The sequence below is a fragment of the Panthera tigris genome, chromosome B3 (assembly GCF_018350195.1).
Source record: "Panthera tigris isolate Pti1 chromosome B3, P.tigris_Pti1_mat1.1, whole genome shotgun sequence".
Taxonomy (NCBI): Eukaryota; Metazoa; Chordata; class Mammalia; order Carnivora; family Felidae; genus Panthera; species Panthera tigris.
Genome location: NC_056665.1, coordinates 115,903,607 through 115,922,260, shown reverse-complemented (window position 1 = coordinate 115,922,260; position 18,654 = coordinate 115,903,607). Strand labels below are relative to the sequence as shown.

The 18,654-nt window shown below is 37.3% G+C and overlaps 1 protein-coding gene across 10 annotated transcripts in view; it reads right to left on the bottom strand.

The window, feature by feature from the left end:
* Window positions 1-300: 300 nt before the first annotated feature.
* Window positions 301-18,654, bottom strand: part of PCNX1 (pecanex 1) — a 168,153-nt gene continuing 149,799 nt past the window's right edge. For 6 of the 10 annotated variants that reach the window (XM_042990017.1, XM_042990021.1, XM_042990019.1 and 3 more), the window contains 8 exons: window positions 17,751-17,901; window positions 12,402-12,632; window positions 11,307-11,581; window positions 9,476-9,681; window positions 6,543-6,985; window positions 5,998-6,138; window positions 5,752-5,788; window positions 301-5,603 (listed from right to left, as the gene is read on the bottom strand). In XM_042990017.1, coding sequence (XP_042845951.1) covers window positions 5,317-5,603; window positions 5,752-5,788; window positions 5,998-6,138; window positions 6,543-6,985; window positions 9,476-9,681; window positions 11,307-11,581; window positions 12,402-12,632; window positions 17,751-17,901 — 1,771 coding nt within the window. In that variant the 3' untranslated portion in view covers window positions 301-5,316. Of the gene's footprint in view, window positions 5,789-5,997; window positions 6,139-6,542; window positions 6,986-7,459; window positions 7,842-9,475; window positions 9,682-11,306; window positions 11,582-12,401; window positions 12,633-15,498; window positions 16,584-17,750; window positions 17,902-18,654 lie in introns of those variants that run through there. The other 4 variants (XM_042990020.1, XM_042990023.1, XM_042990024.1 and 1 more) reach the window with 3 other exon arrangements.

Below are 18,654 nucleotides of genomic sequence, written 5' to 3'. Positions count from 1 at the left end.
AGTGTAATACAGTGAACACATACACACATTTATTACCCTAGGTTTTCCATCTAATGTTGTATCATTACTATAACATATTCAGATAAATTCAAAAGACATAAAGTACAACCTTTCTACCAAGTATGAAAAGATGTCTTTTTAATATGAAATATGTACATTTCTCTTATAAGCTGAATCATGTTTATAGGCCAAAGCTTCTGATTAAAATGATTATTTCAGAACCAAGTACATGTTTTAAAATATGCTATGCAGAGCTTTATATGATGTACTCTATTTTTTCTTGACAAAAATGGACAGAAGGCAAAATGAAAAAAAATTTATTTCCTCAGTGTTTTATCCACTGTCAATACTGTATTTTTGATGCAATATATTTGCAAAGAAAAAAACAATCTCAGCTTTTATTTTCCATTTTAAACAACTACAATATTTACAAGCTATTTAGAATAACAAACACTCAGACGCACACACACTCACAGACCCACGCGAGTACATATATTCTTATCTCTGGTTTATACTGAATGCTGGTAAAGGCAATGAATACTTTCAGAGCCCATGATCAGAAAAGGGAAACCCATTTTCCTTCCTCACATACACCTTCCTGAATCACTTGTAGTATTCTTCCTTCCATTTCCTCATGCAGAGCTCATTGTATAGGGTTAAGGTAATCAGTTTTTACAATTTATTTTCACTTAAACCGTAAGCTTTAAAAAGCATAAGCAGACAGGATTTTCCCCACGTTTCTGTTATTTTGGTTGTGGAATCAAGCTTCATACATAAAAAAAATCTTGTTCAACCACAGTTACACTAAACCCAGGAGTCATCTGGAGCAGCCATCTCACTTCCGACAACTACTCTGGTTAGAATTCCAGGATGCCCCTTCGCCTGCACAAGTAACACCCGGGAATCCACCCTCGCCACTCTCACATGACCTTTGTTCCTTCTAGCTTGGCTCCACGGAACCATAAATTGTCAGGTGCAGAGCTGAGGCGTAAGAAAAAAGGTATAACCCTATACAACAGGTGTAAGTCTTAGAGCAGAGTCGTCACGTAACCTTGCGAGGACAATCAGTTCTGCTTCCCCCAAAGAATGCTGTGTTGCTTCCATAAAATGGCAGATGATAAAGTTCAGCTCACAAATAGAACTTATTTACTCTCCTTCAGAAAGAATATGTGGGCTGATAGGCAATAAAGAGAAATTCTTATCATACATAGTTCTTGACAGAGGACTCTGGTGAGGAGATTCAAAGCAGAAAATATACTTCTGTTTCAAGCAAAATTAACACTCTACTCACATACCTATCAGATCTATTTGTATAATAATTAATTCCTTTCCAGTTACAATTCTTACCTCAACATTTCGCAAGTCAAAAACGACAAGGCCTAGGTATATATCAACCAGATTTTTAAAAAAGAAAAATGAAGAGAGGTTGGTTTTAAAAAACTTAATTAAAAGAAAAAAAAAAAACCCCTGCAGATTTCCAATGTATTATTAAAACTTATGCTGCACAAATGCATGGTCAGAAGACTAAAACAGAAAGTTCAAAGTCCCTTGACAGGTTCCAGGTATCATTTTAGCCTTGATTGACATTATTCTTTCCACTCATTTTAGAATTAAAGGAAAAGCCTCTAGAATAAAAACTGATGTTTTATACTTCACCCGAACAATTTATCACATCAAAGGGAAAAAATGCACTGGGTCTGTGTCCAGGCAAAGTAATTCTGTATGATTATATTACACTACAAAAGAGAACAAGAATGAATACTGAGGACTTAAAAAAAAAAAAAAAAAAAGGGAAGGGATTGTCTATATTAATTAAAGAATAAGGAAGAGAAACACAAAATTAATTAATCTGGGTAGCAGTTTATAGTTTAATAGCTAGTGAACATAAATTCAAAGAATTCTTATGCAAAATTACTAAGGTATCTTTTTCTCAAGTCATATATTTAGAAGGAAAGATTTTTGAAACTAAAAGAAAAAGATAATTTTAGACTCTGGGCAAATCGTAAGTTTAAAAGATATCTAGTTCTGGACCGATGCAGCAATCCACCAAATGAATTTCTAAGCAGAGGCAGAAGGACGTTGCATGGAAGCAAAGTGGAATTTATTAAGGCTAAGTTAACTACTCTTGCTTAGGTTTGAGGCTGTTTTTTATATTTTGATAGAAGACAGAAAAATAAACCAACCCAAGAAGAAAAACCCATCTTCCTTATAAACTTAGTTTCTACATAAAAACTTCTATGACCTGACATTCGGTACACAGAATAATTTTCCATACCTCACTCAGGATAGAAATACTATCTGTCTACTTCTGTTTCAAGGACTAGTAGAAGTATCTCAGTTACATTTGAAATATTTTTAAAACGACTTCAAATCTAAGGGAAGCTCACCTTCCAATAATAGAAACTCAAAGAAGGCAGAACACTGGTGAAGACTGTTCATTAATTTCCTGAAAGGTAATTAATCTCCTCTTATCTTAAAAACAGACAGCCTCACCACCTACTCTCCCAAGTCCCTTAAATACCAACATCTTATATTAATCTATACTCTTGGAAAATTTAGATTTCTTTAGAAAAAAATGAACATTTAAACTTCTATCAAGTACTGAAAATGATGTAAAAAAGAGGGCTCACACCAAGTTATAAGCTCGAAGATTAACCAAAAACTTAATTTTGAGTTGTAAAATGATTTTTGCCACTGAATGAGAGGAAATGAGAAAAGACAGTAACAATTTATAATTCACTCCAGGACTCTCTCTCAAAAGAAGGGAAAAAACAAACAAGACAAAGACCAGAAAGGTATCAATGAGACTCTGTTGAAGGGAAATGCATAAAAAGCTAGTGTTTTAATGACATATTCTTACTTTCAAATTATGGAACTCTGAAAGTTTTGGCAAATGTGAACTGAAGACACTAGTGTGTGTATGCTGGAGTCTTGTACACTAATGAAGACAGCTAAGCAGGGAATCTAAATAAGCAGTTCACTATTCTCCAAGGGGGGCTGGGAAAGGCAGAATAAGACATGTATGATCAATTTACTCAATGAAAGCATGTATATTTCCACATAATAATTTAGGTCCAGTTGTTAAGACATGAGTCTTCAATTATCACTGCTTCCTCTGCCGTAATTATTAGAAAAGTATTCTGACTTTTAAAAGACCATCAAGTTTAGACTAAAAAATAAAAACAGGGCTCCTGTTAGGGTTTCTATTCCATAAATTCCCTCAAGGGTTATCTGATAACAAAATTCAACCTGTTTTGAGAAGAATGTCCACAGTTATCATGCCAAATCAAGACCCAATATATATGTTCCATATAAAATCTAGTCTTACATTTTTAGAGCGTGTAATGTGTTTAACAATTGGGGGTAGGGGGTGTGAGGCTAGGAATAGCCCTTCTGACTGAATCATCTGAAGCTCAGATTTTTTTTTTCTGTGTAGGAAAATGAATTATCTTCCATTTAGGACTGAAAGGATTCCACTTATCTTCCCATCTAGGTAATGACCATGAAAAGATCATATTCATTTCAGAAAGCGAACAGGCAGCAGGAATCATAATTCCTTTGAGAAGATTTTAAATAAATATAGATGGTTAGATAGACAGATCATATATTCGGTTTCAGAAGAGAAACATAAAAGCCTTGGACCTTAATGACGTACTGTAGATTTGCCAAAATGCGGCAAATACAGAATGTAACAACAGTATCAGGAAAATACGTTTTAGTTGGTCAATTTAGAAAGGGTACCTTTGTGTAAAGGTTCAGTAAATCACTTGACAAATGTTTTTAAAAAGTACATTTGGCAAAGCGCGAAGTCTGGAAATGTCAGCACGAGGTACACTGGATCCTGAATAACTACGAAAACTGTAAATTAGAAAAGGGCAAAATAACCACACTGTGGAATGGAAATGTAGTCGGATGTTAGTTTTCATTCCATCTACGGAAGTGTTATGCTATACTGTGAGAGCGACAGTAGGGGTTAGTGCGGAAACAGCTTCTCTCTCCTGTCACCTCATCAAAAGATACTTCACACCTGTGCCGTCCAATACAGGAGCCACCAGGCACATGTGGCCGGTGAGTACCTGAAATGTGGCTAGCGCCACATGGGGAAAGAGTAACACTCTGGATGTATCAGACTAAATAAAATACACATTGAAGATTAACTTCACACCTGCTTTCTACTTCCCGTTTGCAGTGGGGTGGAAAGATGGCTGCTCCTAAATGCTCAGGAGATGTATGTATATATTCTTTGGAGTTTCACACAAAAGGGGAAAGTTTTCGGAAGGATTTAAAAAATGCCGGAAGTTGAAAATTAAATCTAAACCACAGTTTCCACCTAGCCCAATTGTAAATCTGAATTATATATTTCCCTGAATACACGCGTATTTAAAAAAAAAAAAAAACCAATAAAATTTAAGTTATGAGACAACATATTAAGTCAATTTCACAGTTATAAATATTTCAAATTACACCTACACACTATAAATTACAGGAAATAAAATTCAAGTAATAGAAAAAGAAGAGAGGAGCAAAATAAGAGGCGAGGTTATTGAAGAGGGACATAACAAGAACTGCACCAACTGGATAATTTCGTTTGAAAAAATTTTACTTGATTAACTGAACTGCATGTGAGTAACTTCAAGAGCTAATGACTCTGAATAGAAAAGCAATCGATCCTTTTTTTAAGTTCCTGGATGCTCATCTTCTTCTTTGAAAAATAAAAGTATTTTCTTCCCAGAACTGACCCCAGCAGAGCTTGCCCCAAGAGGAGCTGGGCACACCGGTGCTGGAGCGCCTCCGATGTGTGGACACAGGAGCTGGCAGTGGTGTTCACAGGACCGACGCACTGACCGCTATCTCCAACGATGAAGCTATGTATCTCTTGACCCTTAACGTTCATTTTAGAGAAAACACCCAATGTACTGGCATGGAGTATAGGTTACTGACAAAAAAATGAGCAGCACAGTTCCTGCTATGTACGTTTAAGGAAAGGGCAGGGGTTAATCCCAAAGGCAATTTAAATAATGGTATTTTATTTTTATATATAAATAAATGTTCTGAGAAATCTCAGACTTTAGTGCATTGTTGTAAAAAATTAGTGCAGTTTTCTCATTAAAGTTTTTAGCGCTCAAGGAATAAGATAAATCTATGTCTGTTCATAGTCTCTTTCACTGTACATGAAACTTTCATACTGCTAAACGTCAAAGTGAAGGTTTCTACACTGGTCTGTTTTTAAAAATCAAGGTAAATGGATTTCATGTTCTATGACAAAACATGGCAATTATTTTTGGCAAAGAAATTAGAAAAATATGAGATCGTAGTTTAGAAACGAAGAGTTTGTTGATTTAAAGCATAGGCAATGCATAGGAAAAAAATTTTTGTAAGGATGTAATTTAACAGAACTTTATCCTTCATGCAAAATGTTTTGTCGGCAGCTAACTTAAAAAAATAGTTCAGCTTTATTTGGGGATGGAGACAGTGACAGGAGTCAGGGTGAAGGGCGAAGGAGAGGCGCTTGGCCGAGCCCACTCTACATCCAAGTATCTCCCACACAGGAGCAGAGGAAAACCTGCAGGCGTCTTCTGCGCTCTCCTCTCTTTTTCCAACGTCTCGGAATGGAGAGGGAAGAGAAATGTAGTTATAAAACACTGGCTCACACTTCAGCCCCAAGTTCTAGTACCCCGGTTTCAATTACAGTCACATATTTATCATCAATCTGGACCAGAAGTACTGTCTTGTCGATGTGGGATCTAGTACCTGGATCTCTGCTGCAAGGCACCCAACGGTGAATCACCTAATGATTCAGAATAAAATAAATTAGTGGCAGGGACCTCGGATGTATTTGCAAACTTCACTTAAAATTAGAGATAGTCATTCTGTTTGATAATTCAGCAAAAGGTGCATTTAAAAAAGCATGAGCATCAATTAGCTAAAAACATGCACACAAGTCGGTCAGGCTACACAAAAAGTGAGAGCAGGGGTCAGCTTCGTAAGAGAACTCACATGGCCTTCCATGCCCTCCTGAGGACTCCAGTCTTTCCAGCTGTTTCTCCCAGCTTTTAACCGGACACCCTCATCAGGCCACTGCAGCTCTTTCCTTTTTGATAGGTTGATCCCATCCAGAACTTGACTGGGATCCACGATCTGTATTGTAAATAAACATGGGTCATTTCTAATTCAATTTTTTTCTTGATGATGACAGATTATATAATCTCAAGTAAAATCTCTTTCCCAGACTAAGTCTCAAGTTCTCCATGGCCTATAACTGGACAAAAAACAATCCGAAAGGCCACCTCCTGAATTCCTTTTAGCCTACAGCAGACCTTACTGCCAGGGCCACGTGACAACAGCTGAGTGCGGAACAACAATCGCCACTGAGAAACTACTTGCCTCCAGTTTTCAGGCTGGCAGAAACTTTTTTCAACATTCAAAAATGTCCTAGTCTTCAGACTAAGTAATATGAGGTGTGTTTTCACCAGCATCCTCCACTCGACAAACGAGAAACAAACAAACAGGTGAGACAGTGCCAGAACTGTGGGCTTACTCACTTGGACTCTGTAAATCACTTCCCCCCTTTTGGCGTGTGAATTATTGGCAGGACTTAAGGGGTTGCCCGGCTGGGCGTCGGCGGCACTGCTCTGACCTCCCTCTGTCCCAAGAAAGCCCACGAGAGTGTGATGTTTGCAGGCCGGGATGCTCTGGCTGGAGCTGCTGGAAGAGGGGAGGCCATGCTGCACACAGCCCACGCCGCTCTGACCGGAGGGCTCCATCTGGTTCACCATGGAGAGGCGGGACTGGATGGAGGACGGCAAGTTCCGGAGCGATATCTGACTGGTGGACGAGCGCCGACAGGGCACGAACCCCGTGGTGGACATCCGGAGAGACGAGTGCCGGCTGCTGTAGCAGTAAGACGACTGGCTGGCCACTGAGGCCCGAGCAGGGGACTGTCTGACCAGGCTTGACTGGACAGAGTGGGAGCTGTGGCTAGTGCCTAGCGAGGGAGAAACAACAGCACTTGTTCCAGATGGCGTGATTCAAACACGGTTCTTTTCTTTTTTTTCCCTACATCTTCTTCCCTTAAGCAAAATGACTTCAATGTACTGAATTTAACGCTTATATTCAAAACTTTTTAAGTTATCAAAAATAAATATTTGAGATCGGTTTTCTTGTGTGGTTTTGATAATATAATTTTAATTTGCTAAAGCTTGTCAATTCTTTTTTAAAGTTTATTTATTTGAGAGTGAATGGGGGAGGGAGGGAGAGAGAGAGAGAATCCCAAGTAGGGTCCACACTGTCAATGCAGATCACAAACTGTAAGATCATGACCTGGGCCAAGATCAAGAGTCAGTCACTTAACTGACTAAGCCATTCAGTCAGTTTGCTGCCCAATTTGCCCAAATTGCTACCCAATTTGCTAAAGCTTTTTAAAAATTAAAATTCTGGAGTAAAAGAAAGACACAAATAATTTCAGCAAATATCTGGATTTAATGCTGGGATAAATCCTAAAATATCTTCCACAGAAATATTTCAGAATAACAAGAATAACTCCTTAATACTTCAGAAATTAAGTATCTCATGGAAACGAGACCACGAGAAATATTTACTAAGGATTCATGTGGCAAGATCCATAACTATTTCTCAAGGTCTAGAATTAGTGGCCTTTCAATCCATTCCAATGACACACTACACGGTCTATAGAGAGATGATGATACCACGTTGCAATCTTCGTATCCATTACAGGCTTGCTACTATACATGAATCATCAGTGATACTGAATAGCAGGTTCTTCTGTGTCCTTTTTCAAATTGCTTGATAGAATTCCTCAGGTTTGTCTTTTTTCCTGACTCCTAACAGTAATGTGAGAGTTAGAAAGTAAGTTTTAACTCTAATGAAAAAATTCCTCCATGTACTTTCTATCTGAAAACACAAAGAGCTGATCAAAGAGCATGTGAAAAAGCATACTGAAAGTTTTAACTTTTCACTCAGAAGTTAAAAAAGAACCACAAGATGTTGATAATATACCTATTTAGTCTTGATTACAATGCTATTGGATTTTTTTTTAACATAAGTAAATGTCTTAAGACTTCATCTCGTTCATAGAAAGCGGCGGGGGGGGGGGAGCAGACAGCACTGAATCAACCAATCAGCCATATGAAAACAGATTAAATCTGATTCCTACTGCATACCATGTGGATTGCAGATATCATGTAAAAGGAAAATTAGTAAAAAAAAAAAAAAAAAAAAAATACCATCAGTGCCTTGGGATAGGAAAAAATTTCTTAAGTAGGATACAAAAAGTACTAATCAGAAAGGAAAAGATCAGCAAATTGCTCCACACTAAAACCAAGAACTTCTTGTCAAAAGAGAAGCTACTCGGGGTGCCTGGGTGGCTCAGCGGGTTAAGCATCTGACTCTTGGTTTCAGCTCAGGTCACGATCTCACAGTTCTTGAGTTCGAGCCCTGCATCGGGCTCAGTGCTGACAGCATGGAGCCTGCCTGGGATTCTGTCTCTCAAAATAAATAAACTTAGAAAATTAATTATATATATATTTATATAACATAATATATAATAATAATCATATATAAATTAATTTATACAATATATTTATATAATATAATATGTAATTAATGATTATATATGTGCATATATATATATATATATATATATATATATATATATAAAAATAAATAAAAGAAGGGGAGGCACTCTTCACAGAAAGAGAATCGAAAGTCAAGGGATAGAACGGGAAAAGACATTTGTAGTACAGAAAACTGACAAAGAACTTGAATACAGAATATACAAATAAAATAAAAAGACCAAATAGAAAAATGGGCAAGAGATTTAACAGGTACTTCAAAGAGAGAAACAGGTGATAAACTCAGTTTAAAACCTTTCAATCTTGGGTATCAGAGCAATGCAAATTAAAACAATGAAATTAAAGACCACCCCTTCTCCTGTTCTTCTGAGCAAGCAGGGAACCGATAATACTCTGGGTCAAAGTTTACAGGATGGGCATTCCTTTGTATAACTGGTGAGAGTACCAACTGGTTAAAAAAACAAAAACAAAAACAAAACCTTCCTGGAAAGACTTTTGGCCTTATGTGTCATGAATCTTAAATATTCCCATAAACTTTGATTTAGTGATTGCATTTTTAAAGTCTCTAGCCCAAGAAAACAGCAGTCACAAAGTTTGTTTGTAACATTCGAAGAAACCAAATCATTGACCAATGAAAGAGAAGTTAATCACATTATAAACTAGATTATTATTAGCCTTTAAAAATTATACTTTCAAAGACATGACATTTCAAATTTTACATATATATAAAGGGATAAATATAAATAGGATAACATCCAACCAGGAATCAAACAAAATATTTTTACATATTTCCAAGTAGGTAATCTAGAATTCTCTTTAGACATGCATACTAACTGCGCCCCAGAGCTAAGAGGCTTAGACACATAAGTTTGTTTTCACATTACCTAGTGTTGGAGGATAAGATGTGACAGGTGGATGGGGTCCTGCTCCCGACCCTTGCCCTGGATTTGCAGTGCTTCCCTGGGACACATTGCTATGGGGGTCACTGGCACTTGTTGCATTGTTACTAGTGCAGGAAATTCCACCTCCAGTGTCGGAATCTTCAATATTGCCACCACTGTTACAGCCAGCCCCACACCCTTTCCTTAACCTGGGAACAAACACCAAAGTAAGCAGCATTATCCCACAATCACCTCAAGATAGGGGTTTTATTCTATTTCTAGCTATTCAGAATGTTTAATGCTACTAACATTCACCTTTCAAAGTCTTTACAGCATAGTCAATATGAGAAACAAAAAAAGGTCAGTTATGTTTTCAAAGGATGGCCTAAGAACTATCCCCGTTATACTCACTGCCTCAATTCTTCCCAATCTACCTTCACTTTTATATACTCTATCATATTTTCTGATCTTGCCTTCTTTCCTGAACCATAATAAACTGCACATAACAAAACTGCACCATTAAGATTACAGATGGAAACAGAATTCTTGGCAGTGTCTGTTCAGCACCTCTGAAGTGTGCACCCCGGAAGACCTCATCTCTGCTGTAGCACACTTGGATGAGCACTGCTGTAATCACTGCCCCGCCCCTGCCTTTTTAATGTGGGGTGACCAACTATCCCGGATAGCCTACAATTAATTTTCTCAGTCTGGCACTGAACGTCTTGCTTCCCAGGAGACCTCTCAGTGCTGGGCAAAGCAGGGCAGTTAGGCACTCTAATCTCTATACCATTTCTCTCGGGGGAAGAGAACTCAACCTCTTCAAGGCAATTCCAGCACAACGGATAATTTTGGAAAGAAATTTCTTCGAACGCCACTCTGGTTTATTTCTTCTTTCTTGTATTAAAATGGTGAAACTTTTTTTTTTTTTCTGAATATGCCTAGAAGAAGATGTCTATTTGAGAGTTTGCCACCCCAATTCCACATCCTGTTTTTAAGTTCTGTTATTTAACGATCTGAACAAAAGCTTGTAAGAAATTGAAGATACTCCGTGACTTTTCTTCACCAGACACCAAACTATGATGTTCCTATACAAAACACCATAATTTACTAGACAAAGGAAGAGAAAAAATTCATGTGCACACTTGAAGACACCACAGATTCGAGATCTGAGTGATGACTGGATTGTTAAAATGGCAGTAGTATCTCCGCATCGCACAAGCAGGAGTTTCAGCAAATACAGTGTGCGCCCCCTACTGCTAGAATGGAATAAAACAAAAGTAATCAGCTTGTTCAGGTTTCCTACGTTTTTCTCTAATTTGCCGTTTGTTGGCTCACACATCCTAATAGTGGCACTATGCTGCAATATAGAGTAAGAAAAGCTAAAGAAAAGGGAACTATTCAAGATTCTACCAAATGCTGGAGGAATGGTTCTTTTTTTTTTTTTTAATTTATTTATTTTGAGAGAGAGAGAGCACGAGCAAAGAAAGAGCAGAGCACCAGGGAGAGAATCTCAAGCAGGCACAGAACCTGATGTGGGGCTCAATCCCATGAACAAGGAGATCATGACCTGAGCCAAAATCAGGAGTCAGACACTCAACTGACTAAGCCACCCAGGTGCCCCTGGAGCAGTGGTTATTGACCAGAGTTGTACATTTGATGTACTGAATAAGAGTTTGAAATAGACTACTTCCCGAAGTTCCTGACAGAATAGGTTTAGATTGTGTCATGGCATCTGTATTTTTCCTAGAAGCTTTCCAGGTGATGCTCATGAAAACTGCTTGGATGAAGATGGTCAGGACACACCATCACTGAAATATGCAACCCCATGGCTCACCTGTGCCAGGTTGACACTATGAAGTTTCTGATATTGCCCAAGCTTATAGGTCCCCCAAGGATTTCTTTAAGCTGTTCGTGGCTGTCAGAGTAAGAAGTTGTCAGGGGGGAGACAAAGATTGGGTAGCCAATAGGTTGATCACAAGATGAGTTTATCATGTTTCTCAGAGCTTGTTTTGCATTCTGGATGCTCCCTCTCTCTGGATTACGGTTACGTAGAAACACAAGCTCTTGCTGTTGTCCTGCCCAAAGACCTCGGACACATTCCTTATTAACCTGAAAACCAGAACACATGGGAATTAGGTTAAGGGGCCAAGAATGAAACTCATATAAACAGAAGAGTATAAATGGGAGAGATACAAAAGACCTATGATAACAGTGAAAAGCAAGAAATACAAGTACGTCACATTTGAATAGGAGCTCTTCAATTTTCCATTGTCATTCGTAGGCTGTTAAATAATAAGCAGCCATGGTACTCTCTTCCCTGGTCTGCCTTACAAAAATACCAAGTTTACCAAATTGATAAAGTGTTGCATTTTGCAATCGGGGTAATAAGATATTTTTGATAGAAATGAGCAGTAACAAATATTTAGAGTTAAAAGGATGTTTGTGACTTTGCAGGTTGATTAAATGAAGTAGATAAAAAGCAAATCGTTATAAACTATTAAAATAAAATCTCAGAAATTAAGCTACCTAAAGCCATGAGATGTTTAAAAAATCAAAAAATAAACAAAAAACAATGAAAAGTACAAACTATGGTATTATTTTGCAACCCAGGAATCAGATTAGCAATATGGTGCTGATATTCTAAGAAGAGATGCTGATATTCTAAGAAGAGATAGCATATATAATAGATAAGACTGCCACAGAAAGAAAATAAGCAAACATTATAAGACTCTATCATACTTGAGAAAATTTCAGAGGACAGAATAAATTACATTAAAATAAATCAAATTAAGTGCTCATAAATAATGCTAATGTAGTATGGTCATTTTTTTTGTCTATAAAAAGAGTTTCAATGACTTTTTAAAGTTAGGACAAGGTTATGTAAGTTCCTTTCTTCTTTTTTTCAGACACAAACACCTCAAAAACTTACCTTAATGACTCTGAAGCTCAGGTATCGTCTATTCAGCATTATGATCTTATATTCATTGGTGCCATCATCCATGACATGCCGCAGAGCAAGCAGGGAGGGAGAATTGGCAAGAACCGCGCTCCGCCACGCAGGGTCCCCTTCATGAGCTATTACGAGGTTCTTTTCATGAGACACAATGGCTTCATAGAGCACAGTAGGGTCATCATACTCATCTGGAGAAGTGAAATGATCCTAAACAGAAATTAAAAATGTGGTTTTTTTTTAAAGTTTATTTATTTTGAGAGAGAGACAGAGCACTAACAGGGCAGAGAGAGAGAGAGAGAGAGAGAGAGAGAGAGAGAGAGAGAGACAGAGAATCCCACGCAGACTCCACAGTCAGTGCAGAGCCCCATGTGGGGCTCAAACTCATGAACTGTGAGATCATGACCTGAGACGAAGTTGGATGCTTAACTAAGCAATCCAAGTGCCCCCAAAATATGGTTTATAGGAAGTGAAGGACTTCCAGTGTACTGATAAAAGCTTCTATAGTTACTACTCAGTTACTAAATGAAAATTCTTAAAAACTGGTTTAATATGAATGTTTCATATCCATACATATTGTTATTATTAGAGATAAATCAGAGATTCTTAAATTCAATCAGACTAGGGATTAGCTCATTACTGCTGTACTACTTTTGTAAATTCTTCAATCCAACCCTATCCTCTAAGTTTTAAATAAATAAATACTTTTCCCATTTTTATGTATTTTCTTTTTCTCTTCATGTTGGGTTTTACATGTCTTCATTCACACATAATTTTTTTCTGTTCAAGAACTGTCTCACTGGTATCAGTTAAGGAAGGCTAAACTACATAAAAATTCCCTCTTACATACAACTCTAATATACATAAAAGTTCCCTCTAATGTAACTCTTGGTGACACTGACACTCCAGAACTCACTCTAGAATTCAGCGGAAGCTAGAATTCAGCTGAAATACAAGTTTTGTTTAGCTTCTTCCTTGCTTCTCTCCCTTCCTTACAAATTCCCTGGAGGGCACCCTGTCAATCTCTTGCATAGGAGTCCTGGACTCTGACTGTTTCTAGAGAATGTGGCCTAAGCCACGTTTACAAATTAACAATACCTCTGTACACCAACCCTCCTAACCTTTCCTTTAAATATTAAGCTCACTTTCTCATATCAGCAGATAACCAGATATCATATAATGCACTCTCTTGTAGCAAATAGTTCCTCTAGGGAAGGAACAGTTCCTTTGTATGGTAGTGTTGGTATAATTTTTGAATGGAAAATAGAAGTGTAGACATAGGGAATAATTATATTCTTAATAAAATGGACAAAGTTGGAAAATATTAGGCATGTCAAAATGGAGTATGTTTAATCTTGTTCAAATATTTCTTCTCATTGGGCTGAATGAATATTGCTTTGGAGGCAAAGTATTTGAAACAAGCAGAATGTCCATGAATACAGAAATTGCTAAGTAAACTGTAGTTAAAAATCATACCCTGAAATACTACAGAGCCATTAAAAATGTGATGTGCCTCTGTATGTGCTGGCTATTCATGTTATATGTATTTTTTAAGTTTATTTATTTTGAGAGAGAAATAGCACACACATATGTGCACTGAGCAGGGGAGGGGCAGAGAGAGAGAGAGAGAGAGAGAGAGAGAGAGAGAGAGAGAGAGAGAATATCCTCAGCAGGCTCCTTGATGTCTGCACAGAGCCCAATACAGGCTTTGATCTTACGAATTGTGAGATCATGACCTGAGCCAAAATCAAGAGTTGGACACTTAACCAAATGAGCCACCCAGATACCCCATCCATGTTATATTAAATAGGGGGGAAAGCATATGCCACAGATCATTTTATGTAGCACAATTATATTTTTAAAAAGGCAAATATTTATACATATAGATGGAAATGTCTATGAACTTAGGGAAATCAGAAAAGATATACATCAAATTATTGGCAGTAGCTGCTTCTTGGAAGGGCTGTACAATGGTATGGGTGATGGGAAGATACTCTTGGGTGATCTTTTTCATTATGTTTCAAATAAAAAGAGCAAATGTTCCCAGTTCTGGCAAAAGTTTTTCAAAGGCGTTTTAAAAATACACTTGAGAAGTTATAAGCCAATGCACAAGATATATTTTTTGAAGATAATGAAACTGATTCATTTAGCATTCATTGGCGGCCAAGCATTGTGCTAAGCAATGATGATGTAAAGACAAATAAGAAATATGGGGCACCTGGGTGCCTCGGTCAGTTGAACATCTGACTCTTGATTTTGGCCCAGGTCATAATCTCAGGGTTGTGAGACTGATCCCCATGTCAGGCTCTCTGCTGAGCAGGGAGCCTGCTGAAGATTCTTTCTCTTTCTCCTTCTGCTCCTCCCCTGCTTCCTCTCACGCACACACTCTCAAAACAAAACATCTTTGTCCTCAATCACAGACTGACTGTAAGATTTTCATCATGTCACTTATAAGCCAAACTGGATGTTGAGACTAATGAAAATGGTAAAATACGGAGGTAAAGTGTTTTACAAAATGATTAAATAGAGAAGAAAACACATGAACAAGAGAACACATAAAAAAGGCAATTTGCTTAATTTCTCTGAGTTCTTAGTCTTCACCTACCAAATTGGGATTTAAATGATTTTCTGGGTTGGGGCGCCTGGGTAGCTCAGTCAGTTAAGGATCAGACTTCGGCTCAGGTGGTGATCTCACGGTTGTTCAAGCCCTGTGTGGGGCTCTGTGCTGACAGCTCAGAGCCTGGAGCCTGTTTCAGATTCTGTACCTTCCTCTCTCTCTCTGCCCCTCCCCCACTCACCTTCTGTCTCTGTCTCTCAAAAATTAAATAAATAAATGGGTTTCCCCCCCAGTTTACTAAAAAATAGTAACAATAATGATAATTTTCTGGGTTGTGGAGACATCATGTATATAAGAGCACTAATATGCTGTACAACAGTGTAAAATTATAAATACTACACAGATTATAAATTTTAATTTATAAAGTAAAAACATAATACACTAGATTGGAGAATTAAAAAATCAAAAAAGAACTGTAAAGGAAAAAGCATAAATTAAACACACCTACAAAGTACTAAACACACATTAGCAAAGATTGAGAGGCAAGGGTTAAGAGAAACTTTATATTTCTAGCTTTCTGGGAAAAAAACCCTTTTTTTAAGTTTGAAGTAAAAGTTACATGTAACAAACAATACCATTTTAACCATGCAGTTAGAAGCATTTTGACAAATATGCACACCCATGTAATCACTGCTACATTCTAGATATAAAAGTTCTCCCTCATTCCCAAACACTCCTTCCTGTCTTTTGGCATTCAATCAATCTCCACATCCCAAGGGACCACTAATCTGCTCTCTGTGGCTACAGACTAGTTTGGCTTTAGATTTTATATAAATAAAATTATACAATATGTACTCTTTTTATGTCTGGCTTCTACTCTGCATAATGTTTGAGATTCATTCATGTTGTGGAGTCTAACAGTAGTCCATTCCTTTTTATTGCTAGGTAATATTCTATCATGTAGATATACCATAGTTTGTTCGTCTGTTGATGGACAGTTGAGTTGTTTCCAGTTTGAGGCAATTACAATTAAGACTCCAATGCACACATGTGTGTTCTTTGTACAGACATAAACTTTCATTCTCTTAGGTAATTATTTCTGGGTTCTATGGAATGTGTATGCATATCCTCTCTTTTAATATTGTTCGCTTAACATTGCCCATTTTTTGCTTTTGGGAGTTTTCAGGAGTGTACAACATACAAACCTTGGAGATTACCTATTTACAGATCTATCTTTTCTTGGCCTGAGAGTCCCTCATGGGCAACCCAAATTCTGTCTCAAAATGATGCTTATAAATGGTTGTTTCTTACCACTGAATGGGTCCACTTCAGCCTTCTCAAAGGTGTGTCAGAATTATGGAATTTCTCCAGGGGCACTTGTGTTCCCTACCTTCCCCTCACCAGCCTTCCGTGGCTCCTGGGTTCCTGATTCCAACCCCTTACCCCCTGCTTGTCACTGTTGTTGTCAGTCACGGCTAATGAGAGTGAGTTTACCCAACTGTGTTGGGCCATCATGTAAGGTAGAGAAACACTGTCACAGGCAATAATGCCACCGCCAAAGGAACATGCAAGGAAATGAACGTGGCAGCAACAGGTAAGAGCACCTGTAGGGAGAGATGGGGGCAAAGACCTATGGTATCAGAAAATACAGATACCCTGTGCCTCAGTTTCTTCTCTGACAAATGGAGATAAAATACTTGTCATAACTTTTAGAATTAACGGACGATCTCTCTATTTGGAGTTGTTAGATAATCATGTTATGTAAAAGAGTATTTCTTACAGAGCAGATATATTAACCAGTGCCTTTTGAGAAATTCTGAAGTTTTAAAAACACTTTAACCTAAAGTCATTATTTTTTTCTTTTTAAAGACACTGAATTGTCTCAAAACCAGAAAGCCAGTCTGAAGAACAAAGACAACTCTTTGTTCCCAAATGTACATTTTCTCCATGATCCTCAAAATACTATTCCATTTTCAACAGAGACTTTCAAATAATATATCCCTGATCAGTAATCTCCTAAATAATATGGGACATTGACTTTATTCCAGCAGTCTTAGATTATAGTAATATCACTTGCAGAATAATTCACCCGTTATGTGGGGGGAAAAATATTCAAACAGATTTGAGTATAAAAGATGCATTTTAATGAGGCTTATCAGGCAGTCTTTGTCACCAGATCTGATGACTATTGTCTAGTGGAATGATTAGGGCAGCAAGCACCAGTTCTTAATTTCATAATACAGTCTTGAAATGATCCAGGGCTTTGGAAACGTATTTGGGGGTTACATTTTAATTTTTATTACCCTATTAGGATTATTTAACTAAGGCTAAATCTGTCCTGACCATCTATCGTTCTATATAACTTGCTACACTAAACACAGAGTTCAGTAATAGCAGCACTTACAACTCTGCCGAGATGCTACTCCACTGCACTGGGAGTTGGCTAACATTCAGCTACGGAAGAGGCTTGAATCACATGTGAAATGTAAGGTCAAAACAAGAATTCTAAGGGTGAGGGACCTTTATTTCCAGTTTGTCACTGCTTACAGTTTGCCTCAAGTTCGTGCCCAGATCATTTACTCTTTAATATTAATATTCAAATTTACTCTTAGAAACATACGTTCAGGCTTCTAAGATTTAATATCTTGCCATAAATCATGTTTTTCTGTTTTTCGAATGAAATGTTTCTCAAAAGTTCCCCAGGAACATAATTTGGAAGTGAACAAGCACCATTAAACACCAGTAATACATTATAGTTTTCCTTTTCTTACCTGATGAAGTTTAATGGACATGCGGATCCCCGGGACTACTACTTTCCTTAGTAATTCCATGTCAGCAAAGATCCATTCATCTCGAATTGAAGAAATACGGAAATCTCCCTTAAATAGGGCATGCAGTCCATAGAGGAATGACTCTAAATTACTGTTAGGATTGGAGATAAAAGTTTACACATTTTGACAAAGATCTTCCATCACACTGATTCTTACATGTGGTTGTACATCAGAATCATCTGGGAGTGTTTTGCAAATACAGATTCCAAAGACTGTACTAATGCCAGAACCCCTCAATCAGAATCACAAGGGATATAGGGCCTGTTTGAGCTGGGATCCTTGTTTAGTAACCACTATAACAGTGAGTCCATGAAAATCAACAACGAAGAGTATATAAGCTACAAAAACTTAAGGAGGGCCTATTGGAAAACATATAGTAATCACAAAAGAATCTAAACCAGGTAAAATTTCTTAATTCTAATTCATTAAGATGCGTATGTCAAGAAATTCAGTTTATATTTATACTCCCTAAATCTAATGTACTAGATTAGCCATATTAAAAGCATAAATGCTCTGGACAAAAACTACATGGATATATGGAAAAATAAAAAGAGGTAAATCATTAGAAAAACAGATATAAAACAGGGGGAGACCAATAAACTTTATGGGGTGATTATTAAAAATGACTTAACTCCATTAAATTTTTGTTACCAGTAGTTACCCACACGTGTGAATTTTAAAAGCCAGCTATTAACCACTTGAGAGAACTCAACTATGTTCAAAGATCTATAAAAAACCAGTATCAGAAGAGACTTTTGCAATAAATTAGCATAGAATAAGCATTCTGAAAAGCTATTTCAGATTTTTCAGATTTATGTTATATAACTCCCCCTACTCTTTTCCT